General features: G+C 46.1%; 1 protein-coding gene across 4 annotated transcripts in view; it reads left to right on the top strand.

The window, feature by feature from the left end:
* EWSR1 (EWS RNA binding protein 1) overlaps positions 1-13,083 on the top strand; it is a 360,583-nt gene that overhangs the window by 14,876 nt on the left and 332,624 nt on the right. For all 4 annotated transcript variants that reach the window (XM_069619263.1, XM_069619264.1, XM_069619261.1 and 1 more), the window contains exon 2: positions 9,374-9,410. In XM_069619263.1, coding sequence (XP_069475364.1) covers positions 9,374-9,410 — 37 coding nt within the window. The remainder of the gene's footprint in view (positions 1-9,373; positions 9,411-13,083) is intronic.

Consider the following 13,083-nt stretch of genomic DNA (forward strand, 5'->3'; position numbering starts at 1 on the left):
AGAGACTAATGGCACCTTGAGAATTTGCCATTCCTGCTAGTCTGCGACTTGTCAGACTGAGAAGCCTCTGTCAGGTCCATTATTCACGGGAGTTCCTGTTTAAGTTTGGTAGAGCTAAAACCTTGGTTTACCTGCTCTTGCCATACTCCATAGGAAACATTGTTTCCTAGACTCTCAGGGCGTGGGGGGGGGGCATATGAGTTTTTCTTGGTAATGCCTTCATTGTCACAAGTATAATAATGCCATGTAGTGGAGCTCCTGTATTCACCCTGCCCCAACGGTCTCCAAATGGAATGCAAAGTGGATAACTGTGTGCTCACGAAGGAGCGACTTTATATATGGCGGGGATGCTTCCAAAATTGAGTTCTGGGGATGGATTCAAGTTTTCACTCTATACGAATAACTAAATCCGTCGTTATTTCTGTTCTGTTGGAATGATGACTGTGGTACTGATAGCTTGTTTGTTTTGGGATTTAATTAAATGGCAGTCATAGAATACCCCCAGCAAAACGGAAGCAACCCATGGTGCAAGGATTGCCAGTTCAATGACTATTCTGGCCTGATACAACAGGTCACAATGGGTTGACCTGGGGGAATCTAGCTAAGCACATCCCGTAGGAACTACAGGGTGCTTTCTGTAGGTTATTATTACAGAGGGTAAACAATCTGCCAATGCTATTCTAAAAGTATAGATGCAGCTGAGAAAACTGGTCAACAAATGACATGGGCAACTGTCCAGTGAGACGCATGACTTGGAGGTACTAGTTTCAAACCAAAGCAAATCTTGCAGAGAAGCCAGTGGAGGCACCCTTATTTGAAAGGGAGGTTGATGAGGCTTTTTCAGAAAAAGCCAAGAAGAATCATGACACTTTTTGAAAACTCCGGCCTAAGATGTTTCTCAATGAGTATTCACAGCTATTGGGCACACCTTTCCCACACAGCAAATGCACAACCGACCACACACCAGTCAGGAACGGTTGGGCGTTTCCCGAGCCTATGCACTGTCCAGGGGGGTGTAGGGGTATTGGGCGTTTGGTTGGCGGGTGGTATAGGACTCAGTAGGGCAGGTACCGATGGGGGTGCTAGGCTAGTAGTCAAAGCTATGGAGCAGGCCAGTGATGCCATCAGTGTGGTACTATAGCAGTAGCTCTCATGTCAGTGGTCTTGTGTAGCTGGTGATTGTCTCAATCTAGTGGTTATAACAAGTCAATGCTGTGCATTGGTGGACAAAATCAAAGAGGGGAAGGCCATTCAGGCAACCGTCAGTAAAAGTAACGCTAACTACAGATGTATCACTACTGAGATGGTTCTCGTTGGCAGGAACTCCCAGCCTAAGGAAGGAGGTGTTAGCCCCGCCCCCCCATGCTTGTGTAGGACATTGCCGGGGCCTCTGTTTTGATGGTTATCTCACTCTTTAGTACAGTGGTCTTCAAATTGGGGCCCAAAGGAACTCAAAAGGGCTATGGTGGGCACGCAGAAGGCTCTTCAAAAAGGGAGTATGGCGATAGGTTTCAATAGAAAATCTAAGCTGATACAGCATTTGTGGGGCTGGCATTAGTATTTTTACATGCATGATGTGAGTTGCAGGAGATGTGGGGGGTGAGGGGACGTGACTGTGGGAGTGGGGGGGGAGGGCGCAGGGATTGAAGGCTCGGCATAAAATGATTTGAATATCAGTGTTTGGAAATGGTGTATCTGTAGAGGGATTTGCATCAAATCACATGTTCCCTGGGAGAACTGTGTATCGGTCTTGTATTCAGTTGCGACCCCTCCCACGGTAAGCTGCAGCCTCATCGCCACGGTGGTCATGCACCCACAGTCTGGAAAAAAAGAAAATCTTTGTCTTTTAAAAAAAAAAATATTCGAGAATCTAATCCAAGGGATTTGTCACGGACTTTGCACGCCTGCTGTTCAACCATAATCTCAGCCACTTGCAGAAGATGGAAGCGCTTGGATACCCAGTGTGTAAGCACTGCACAAACTGAAAAGTAGAAACAGAATTGTAAACCAAGAAGTTGCAGCTGAGACTTGGACAGACTTCCGCAGTATTACGACTAGCAGGCATACAATCTGCAGTATTAGGATTCAGCAGCCCACATCGGATTCCTGATATTCCAAACAGTGTGAAATAGCTGTGACTCTTTAAAAAGTGTATATATAACACTGTTCTCTTTGGGTAAAACGGTCATTGGATAAACGTTTCCTCCTACCCTGCGCACTTGTGACATACTGAAATGTTCCATTCAGCCTTGTTCTAGTAAGCTTGGGAATTGTTTCTCAGCATACTGTGCGTTAGTGGCATTCTGTTTTTAGAACATAAAATGGATCATAGTGGCAGCTGCTGTATTTGTCTAAATAGTTTTTATATCCTGCCACACGCCTGTTGGCCCCCCCCCCCCCTTAAGGCGCTCACAAGACACAAACATACAGGTCATCAGGAGAGGTGCGGGGGGGCTAAGACTACGCTGACTAAGCCTTTATGGAACTGGAAGGTTTTTGAGTTTTTTTAGAAATGGCAGTTGAAACACACTGAGGTCCAATGGAGTCTTGCTCCATAAGGCTGGAGGCCATACATTAAATGAGAGCAGGCATCTCGTCATGAAGACACTTCAATACCATGATCCATGTCTTAAATTGGATCTTTTGTTCCACCGGAAGCCAATTGAGTTTCCTCTGCGATTCGGCCACTAAAACTTGATGTTTAAGGCCACCTTCCGCCCGTACCGCACCTTTTTGTGGGATCTGCAGCTTTCTTAAGTTGGTCTGAGAGGTACCTACTAGCAGGCTGTTGAAGTAATCCAACTTTGTGTTAATGATGGTGATGGCAGCAGCAATTGATGCTCGATTAGCTGCAAAGATATTGTCGAATCTGCCACAGCAGATGGACATAGTAGGCATAAGGCTGCTTGAGGTAAGTGACATGCTTCTTAAACAAGAGATGGTAATCGAGGTAAAATTCCTAGTGTCTTTACGTGGTTGGGACTTTAATATTTGTATTGGGATCTAGTTTGTTCATTTTTTTGTTGGGTCCCTAGGATAAGCAGCTGTGAGTTAAGGGCTAGCGAATTAATGGCCATCCACGATTGAATTGCTAGAAAGACTTCATTGATTTTGATCAGAGTCGTCTGTGAGATCTGGAGAGCTTCAGGACACTCTGGGTATCGTCCACGTAGCTAGCGAACATTATCCCTAGAGAGGAGAGTAGATCATAGTGGTTGGGAATAAAAGTTGAAGAGCACAGGCGATGGGCAGGAGCCCCGAGGAACTCCACACAACAGGGAGGTTCTACGTGATTGAGCGTTTCCCATAAACACGTTTGCTGTTCGTGGTCCAAGAAGAGTTTGAACCGGGAGGTGGCAGAAGGGGTACAATTGCCGACTTTAGTCTGTCTGCTAAAAGAGTGATCAACCAAATCGAACGCAGTAGACGGATATAACAAAAGTAATACCATATTGCTGCCCTTTGCAATATTGGACTTTTAAGTCCAAGAGCGCGGTCTCTGTATCGTGATTGGGGTCGAAAACGACTGTTCTGATGCAAGAACGTCTTGTTGCTCAATTAACTTGTGGTATTGATTGTATGCAATCCAGTATTTTTAACACAAAAAATATTTGATTGGTTTGTAGTTGGCCACATCCCTGGGGTCAAGATTTTCCTTTTTAACAATGGTGTAATCCATGCCTCTTTGATATTATCGGGAACATAGGCTTCCTGAAAAGAGCGATTTGAATGTGGTGACCCATGGTAAGGTTTTTTTAAAATAAAAGTCCTTCAACATGGTTGCAGGGAAAATACCCCCATGTGTGATGTTGGTTTTAACTTGCGTATAACCTCCTCTTTCAATACCTCTTTAAAGGTGAATGATCGAGCTTCAGGAGCGATGGTATGTATAGGAGGAGGAATTACTTCCGTAGTCTGTATTATTTTTCCCTCGTTGGCGATAAGCTGTTAATGTTTTGGGGTTTTATGAATAAATTCACTGTGGATATTCTGACACCAGTCATTATCAGCTGCTATGGGGGATTTACTCCCTTCCAACTCCTGTAGGATGCTACTCTTTGGGGCAGTATTTTGCTAATTCTCTGGCATTCAATTTGAGCTCTCTTGCTTTGTAAACTGTGAGTTCAAAAAGTTTAGCTGCAAGTTTATAGGCTGCGTGATTGGTATTTTAGGGAAGTTTTTGCCATATACGTTCAGCCTCACTTTTAGCTATCGAGCATTCCACACTACTGCTGTGTACCAGGAGTTTAATGCATTAGACTTTGTGTTTTTCCTAGATTTCACAGGTGCAAATGTCCAGTGCTTGATTGGTGGCAGTTCTAAAAAGATGGATGAACTTGTCCAAAGGAATATCATCCTTCAGTGATGGTATGAGTGGGCCAACTGTGGCCTCAAATGCTTCAAGCGTAACTTTTCTAAGATTCCTAGTCAGAATATAAGGTTGAGAGTTGAGAAGATGGGGTGAGAGAAATAAACCTCAAAGGATAATAAAGAATGATCTGACCAGAAAGATATTTTGATGGAATCAGTCCAAGGTGTTACCCAGAATGTCATCACCCCCCACAACGGTGATTAAGTCCCACATATTGGAGTGCCTGATACTGCATCTAGGTCCTGGGGATCATTATAAGCTGAAATAACTAAGTATAAGGAAAGGCGATTGGGATTTGGAGGTACTTCCTATAAAAGCAAGGAGTTCCTCGAATTTTGGTGTCTTTTTGGGAAGTCTATATAATGGTAGTAAGCTAAGGGTGCTAGCAGAGTCCATGTTGACTTTTAGAAGCCTAGCAGTGCTTTAAGTGTGGTGTGTCTGATGAAAAAATTGAGCCAGATGATTGATCGGGGTGAGTTGAGTGTGGCCACTTTTAGTGCGTGATGGGCAGCCTCATGGAGCCATTTTTCGGTAATGCCTAATAGAGCAAGATCGAATTCCATAGTATATTCAGCTATTTCAGTTGCATGTTGCACTAAAGACGGTGTGTTTAATAAGGCACATATTAAGAGGTGCGATACTAGTGGACTAATGTGGTATATCCGCTGTATCCATGCACCATCTATATTCAGTCATGGTATCTAACGCGACTTACGTGTCTACAGCGCTCGAGTCTTCATGATTTTCAAATAGGGGTGCTTAAGTGGTCTCTGGCGTAAATATGGTGGGCGTACAATTTGTTTCTTGCCACCAAGGTGCCTGTAACATTTGTGATTTCTTCAGACATGTATTCGTCTGACTCTACGATTCCTCTGAATCGCAGCAAGTAGCTTGCAACGTGTAGACATTGTAGTAGCAGGTGAGTGCAGGAAAAACTCCACTCACCGTGACACGAACTGGCACACCTCGCTTAGATGCGCCTGACATTGTCTAAAAGGGTGAAAGAACACCACGACTCCGGGGAAAGGTAGTTCGCACAATTCACAACAGTTCAGAGTGTCGTGTGGGGAAACGAGGAGGATTGAAGATCAGATCATGCAATTTCAGTTGATTAAATCCGTACACTCAAAAGTATTAAAAGATTGTATTCCTAAAATAAAACGATCAAATAAAATCTATGCAAATAATGGCAAGTGTAGCAACAATAAATTAAAATATGGCAGAAATTAATTATGAAGAGCAAAGCTATTAAGATGATTAGCAGTATAAGTAAAGTTCTCAGTCAAAAAAATACCATGGCTCCACTCTGAGGTCCCCAGTGGAAATTACAAACGGTTAGGCTTTTTACCCAGTTTTTTAAAGTGCGTAAAATGCAAACCCATTATTTAAAACCCACATTGATTGGTTTGCGCTCCCTTGCTATGGCATATCTGGGGGGAAATATGTATGCCCCTCCACTTAAGTAATTCATCAGCTTCCACTGGGACTGTACTGGGAGCAGGGTGGGGGTTAGGGGCAGGGAGACCAGGGACTGTGGTGGGAGCCGGATGGGTGTAGGGGGAGCCATGGAATAGTAGTTGGAAGAACCCAGGGTCTGTGGTGGGGTGAAGTGGGGAGAGCCCAGGGATTGGGCTAGGAGTAGGATGGAGTCCAGAGTTTGCATTGGGAGCTGGTGGGGGGAGCCCAACTACTTTACTGGGAACCGAGTGCAGAGAGGGCATGATAGTTATAGCCATTTGGACTTGGCATTTGGGGGGGGGGGAGGAGGGGAGTGGCCTGCCCACATTTTGCATAGGGGGCCCAGGCCAAGAAAGTTAGATGACCACTGGTCTAAGCAAAGTGCTGCAACACAATCGCGGGTGGGAAGTCATGACAAACGAGCTCAAACTGATTTTCACAAAATGGGGACATCACACAATATGTTTTGCCACAGCCCAGAAAACAAAATGCCCCAACTACAGCCCAGAAAACAAAATGCCCCAACTTTTCATCGTTACCCAGAGAAAAGGTCACTATGGAGAGAATGTTCCTAGGTCGAATGATTTGGTATCTTTACCATAGCAGCCATAACTGGCCGACGTAATGCCATTGGTATCAAGTGAAGCACCCTTTTTAGCATTTTCAGCTGGAAATGTCCAGCCTGACACAGCTGAAACTTGGGCATCCAAGGCCAGATTGGCAAACATGATCACACCCAGGTCTTTCATCTTGGAGTCCGGGGGGGTGGGGGGGGAGAACCCACCACTAGCACCTCAGTCTTGTCTCCATCAATTTCATCCAGTTGTGGCCCATCCACTCCCCCATGGCCAGACACTTATGGAGGCACGACGACACCTCAGCACGATCGAGGTGAATCAGGATCTGGGTGTCTGCAGAAGAGTAGTACGTGACGCCAAGAGATTTCTAGGGTTTGGCGGGGACGGTACGCAGTAATCTGGGACAGAGATACCCCCTCGGAGCACCGCCTTATAGCCCTCCCAGAGTGTGACAGGGCTGGATACGGATCCTTTGTTAAGGGTGAAAGAGGCCTTGACGCACCTCGGGCACACCCAGGTAGTATGCGTTAAGTCGCTAGGAGGATGGATGCTTAGCCCGGGGCAGTTTTATAGTGAGCAGGAGGGGGGAGTGGTCCAAGATAACTTTGGCGAGGTAGGTGGCAGTTTTCACCATATGTGATCTATCCCCGGGGGGAAAAAGGTGCTCTGCGGTACATGAGTTATGGGCATTGGATAAGGAGTAGCATGTCCGTGGGGTGGAGAGTGCACCATGCGTCCTCCCATCCCATTGCAGATGCAAAGGTGTAGAGTTTGGTTTGAGTGTCAGGGTTTCTATTGCCCACATGCGTTCTGTCATTACGGATGTCCATGACCTTGTTAAAATCCCTGCCCAGTACCCATTTATCTGCCCGTACCCCAAACATTACCTCCTGGAATTTGTGTGCCAGCAGAGGAGGGGCATAGGCTGCCGCAGTGCACCACAAGGTCTTCCCGATATTGCCAGTGACCACCACAAAGCGGCCCCTCCGGTCCAAGTGAAGTTCCATCAATTGGAACGAGACCCTTTTGTGCAGTAGAATCGTGGTGCCCCAGGAGAACCCGGCATGGAAGGTGGTTGCATAATTGGATTTCTTTACCCCGGAGCCCAGCCCATTCACATTTCAGGTGATTAGGGTATGGTGACTGTCATGTGCCATCAATGAGTATACACAGGTGACAGTCACCAGGGGAGTTGGCTTCCTGGGCAGGGGCCATTCTGCAGCCCCGGCAGAGGTTCCCCGCCTGTCCCAGGCCTCCTCGCCCAAGGTAGCGATTCCCCCCTCACCATCCCCTCCCTCACCTAGTGGTTCTGACCGTACCGATCCTTGAGTGGTGAGTGTGATAACCTGATGGCCTCAACCATTTCCAAAGAGCATCTTGCCCCGCTCCCTCCCCGTACTTCCACCCCAACCTGAAGCACCTGTAGCCCAAATCTAGCGCCAACAGGGCGCGCAGCAAAAATATTAGCGTGAACCATCATGGGGCCGTAGCCCAGACTGGAGCGACAAGATCACCTCGGAGGAGCGGCGGCTGCTAGTAACCCTCCCCTTTAGTACATACGGACACATCCCGAAAGTCAGGGGCAGCAGCATTCATCCGTTGTCGGTAGTGCTCTTGGCTTGTGGTGCAGCCACGGATTCCAGGTCCAGGGAGGGAGGGCGAGTTGAAGACTGCTCTGATCTTGGGATCCGCAAAGTTATTCCCTGTGGCGATCTGCGGGGACCATTGTTAAGGATTTGAGTTTCCATTCATTCCCACGCCTCCTTCGAGGTGTAAAACGGGTGGGTAGTCCCATCGTGGTGAACTTTCAGTAATGCCAGGGGGAAAAGAGAGGATATTTGATGGACAGTGAGTGCAGTTTTTTTCTTCAGTCAAAAGACTGATTGGCCTTCTGGACCGCTTTGGTGTAGTCCAGGTAAAATCCAATGCGGTATCCATTGTATGTGATGGGCTCCATGGTGCGGCCCATCTGAAGAATGGCGTCTGTCCCTAAAATTTAGGAGTCGTGCAATGATTGTCCATGGTGGAGCACCCGGGACAGGCTGTTCAATCGAAAAGAACTTGGAGAGCTTTTTGGGAGCGAAGATCTGGGCGAGCCAGTCCTCAAAGAAGAGTTCTACACCAGTGCTGCCTTCTTTTTTGGGTATCCTCAAGGATCCTTGGGTGGTTCCGCCGAGCCCTTCCCTCGCTGTCTTCTACGCGATATTCGAGCTTATCCACCTTCTTGGAGATCGCAGCAAGTTGTTTTTTCATTTGTCTGAGTGAGTCTTTGTGTCTGATATCCTCTGCTCCGACTCCCCAACTCTGGATGTTAATTTGTGGAAGTCCTGGCGGAGGCAGGAGACTTCTGCCGACAGGCCGCCCATCTTCAGCTCCAGAGATGATCTGCAGTCGCCAATTGCCCTCATTACGTCTGTGGGAGAGATGGCAACATCCCGAACTCCCTCTCCTGGGTGCCAGACAATTATTGACTTGCTACCATAAGATCCTTTCTTAAGTTGCAACGGAAGTGTTTCCAAAGTAGCTCTCGACTGGACGTTTTTATAACGTGATGCTGATCATGTCATATTTCAGAGTGGTTTACCCTTCATTGTGTGTGCGTGCGTATGATGCATTGTCCAGAACCATGTAATGTTAAAGTGCTGCTCCACGACAGTCCATGTCACTGTTCAGAGAATCTTGGGAGTTTTGCTGCCCAGTTACCTCTGTAACTGCAAAGGTTAATGAGTGCTCGACTGGCTTTGTTCTCAACTTCATTGAATAACCACATGTTCTGTTCTGTGTTTTTAAATGGCTACTGTTGGCTAAATTACTTCCCCGCTTTTGGCATCATTCAAGCATTGCTAGATGATTGCTTCAATGTTGTACTAATGATCACAGTTTAGATGTGGTATTGAAAGTGAGGAGTCTCAAACTTGAAAAACATTTTGATTCATAACATGTCTTTTTGTTTTTCTTCATTTAGACTACAGCACTTACAGTCAAGCTGCAGTCCAACAAGGGTGAGTTGTGATGCAAATACTTATTGTAGGTTACTGTACATGAAACATTTAAGAGAAATAGGATTAGTGGTTGTCTAACTAGTTCATTTTTCTGCACATCCGTTGTTTGTCCATGTGTTTAAAAACACAATCTATAACCTTGGGTTTAGCCCATCCGATGTGGCAGGTGATTTACCCCCTTTTTATAGAATGACGAGATCTTATTTGCTTTTCATGTAAGTTTACATCAAAATCAATTTCATATGCTGGTCTCTGCCTGCAGGAAAGCACCCCACTGCAATGATCTCTCCACTATTGTATATGAAATAACTCTTCCAAAGCCTATAGTTGTACCCTGAATGCTGCATTGTGCACATTAACCTGTGTCCTGTACCAAAAATGGACTCTAGCCATCGTTCAACTGTCCCTTATTGTTTGTGTGACACATCATTGTGTGGTTACTCTAACCTGAGAGATGGCACGTCTTGCTGAATTCCTTCACTGCTTGTGGGTCCTCCCTAATTGTCATTGTTTTGTTGGCTAGCTGTATGCAGCTATGTGTTTGTGTGTGTATATTAATTTCTGAGGCTTGTGGAATCTTCAATCACATGCTGTGCATAGGCCGACATCTAGTGGAAGCTGCGAGTATTACAAAGTTGTTGTTTTTGAAATTCGGAAAGGGACGTCGGCGGGGCGTGCCAGTAATACTATCCCTAGTGCGACGTCCACTGTACCCATGGTCCTTCACGCGTCGAGGTCCCTCACTGTTTTTTTCCGCCATTGTTGGCGGATGCTGTTCACGGAGTTCTCCTTTTGGCATACCGCCATTGATTTTAGAGTTTCTCTTCCTATCCTTTATATTCTACTTCACCGGCTATCGAAATATCTGTAAGCGGTGAAGAAACGACCGTCAAAGAATCCCATCGACTGATCTGTCTGGCCTTTGAAAGCAGCTGCTGGCTATTTCAGAATGTATTTACCCCTTCTCCAGCATGGGATCTGGCATGGATTCACATGCTCATGAATATTCCCCGTTGTCAGGCTGGGAATCTTCAGTTTCGTTTCTGAACTGTCTTTCTCCTAACACCCAATCACAGAGCTCTGGGTCATACTGACCCCCCAGCCAATGACTTCCCTCTAACTAAGCCCCTCCTCTGGCAGCCATCTTCAGATTTTTAGTGCACGTTCAAGTGTTGGGGGTCCTCGTGCTTGGCTCTCAAGTATTCCATTATGGATAGAACCCCTTTAAATTTTGCCTGAAGTGCAACAAAAAATACCATTGGGTTGCAACCTTTGTGTCCCTCTGGATCACGTTGAAGGGACCTGTTGAGGTTTTAAGCTCTTTAAACCCAAGACGTTTTAACCTAACACTGGGGCCCACCACACAATGCAGGTCAAGGCCACCATGGACGTGGAGGGGACTTTAGCGACTGCAGCAATGCCACGTTATCAGACGACAGAGGCGATGGGGATACTTCGGTTTCCCAAGCGCAAGCCCCCGACTCCATCAGACAGGCTGGCGGCCTTGTTACGGGGACGACACTCTGTTGCGTAGTTCTAAGCGTGTTTGGGTAGTGTGCACTGGGGCTGTGGCCAGAAGGGCCAATCTAGTGACCAGGTTGTTTGTGGCATTTGGGTCTTAAAACAGATGTGTGGATTGTGTGTGGTAGGACTGGTTCGTGTAGGATGTGTGGGGTAGGCTGGAGAGGAGTGCGGGGTGGGTTAGTACAGTGTTTTTGTTTAATTGTTGATTCCAGTCCCTATACTGACATTTTATTGTGGCTGGTCCCTGTTCATTTTGCTGCCGGTGTCCATTTTATGCTAATCATGGTGAGTTGAATAGCCAGGCTTTCAATCATTCTCTGAAGGTGAGGTGGTCTTAATGCCAGTGTTATCTGCTTTGGGATTGTTTCGTATATTGGCAATTTCGACGGGTGTATGCAGTTCCTCCGAATTTCATTTTTTCATTTTTCATGTTTCATTTTGATGTGGAGGCCACTTGATCCTGGGGTTCTTCCTGGTTGATCTTGGCTTCATATGATCTATGATAAGTCATTTATAACGCACCTATACACAAGTGTTTCTATGCGCGACAAGAAAGGGGAGGACAAACAAACTATCTTACTTGCAGTGCTCCAGAGTATTTTACTCCCAGTATTTAGAATTGGAGAGTGAATCTAATTTCAATAAAAATGTGTTTCCACCTTTGCAAAAGAGTAAAGTGTCTGACAACCATGTTCGAAAACATTAGTGACAAAACGGCTGTATTTCAAAGTGGTTCTAAATGTATTGCATCTGTCAAACATTTTCCCCACACAGAACCTTGTAGATGTATAATACCCAGCTTCATATTCATGATACTTGGGCTCAAACTCTGTTATGGGCTACTACAGATGCCAGCTATTATATCTGGCGATTCACAAATCAAGTCCCTCACTCTACCAGCATCACTTCTCTGCCTCTTGGGCCTACTGTTGCTGCCTGACACTACCAGCTTGACGGCCACTCCATGTTTGCGCTCCATGTCTCCTTCCCTTTGCTACTTTGCTTCCCCTGTCTCTCACTTTCTGACGCTCTGCCTCTCACCCTTAAGTGTTGCGATGCCACGTTTTGCGGTCTGTTTCTGTCACTCTTCCATCTCTGCATTCTATTGCTGTTCGTTGATATAACTCCCCTTCCTCTCATTGCTCTGGCTATACCTGTTCTTTCATTTTCTCGTTTGTGGTTGACACTCTTTCTTGCACTGTCTCTTAAGCTATTGGCCTGCCCTTCTCTAGTCTTGCTATTCTATTTCTATCTCTCCCCACCTGCTGTTGATCTATTTTACAGTCTCTAAATGTCTCTTGCTCTGCTTCTATCCCTCACTCCTATTGTGTTTGTCCTATTAACTCTCTATCCCTTCTCTATTCCTTTTTTATCCTATCATGTACATCATTGCTCTCTTCCTGTTGGCGAAATTCCTTTTTTGGATTATCTAGTATGTTCTCTGTTCCATCGCCTCGATTCCACGCCACACCTTTGGTTTCCTGTATTGCTTAGGTTCAGAGTTGCTCTTCCTCTCCTGTTTTTCTGTTTGTCTTCTAACATAGTGAGCGCCTAGAGACCACCAAGTGGCATTGGTGCATGATATAAAAACCTTTAACATAGCACCAATAAATATCCAAAAAATGTCTTTTCTGTTTAAAAATCTAGTGCAGCTTTATCATTGGGTGCTCATTTTTAGATGTGTGCAAACGTTCTCCAGCATGGGGTCTGGCATGGATTCACATGCTCATGAATATTCCCCGTCGTCAGGCTGGGAATCCTCGGTAAAGAAAAAAATCAGTATCAGTTTCGTTTCTGATCTGTCTTTCGTAGTAGTAACCAATCACTGATCTCTGCGTCATACTGACCACAGCCAATGACTGCCCTCTACCTAAGCCCCGCCTCTGGCAGCCATCTTCAGATTTTTACCGCAAGTTCAAGTGTTGGGATCCTCGTGCTATTGCTCTCGGGCGTTAGTGCTATTTTTTTCACGTTTTTTCTCAAAAAACTTTCAAAAGAGCCTCAAGCTCCACCGTTTCTTCATCCGATCAACGGGGACCCGTGTCGGATTCGTCTACGCCCCTCAAGGGTGAAGATTTCGTCGAACCACGCTTTTGGAGGACTCCAGAGGTTTCTCAGGCCCATCTCGGACATGGCCCAGGAGAAGGGA

The sequence above is a fragment of the Ambystoma mexicanum genome, chromosome 10 (assembly GCF_040938575.1).
Source record: "Ambystoma mexicanum isolate Mex_15411 chromosome 10, UKY_AmexF1_1, whole genome shotgun sequence".
Classification (NCBI taxonomy): Eukaryota; Metazoa; Chordata; class Amphibia; order Caudata; family Ambystomatidae; genus Ambystoma; species Ambystoma mexicanum.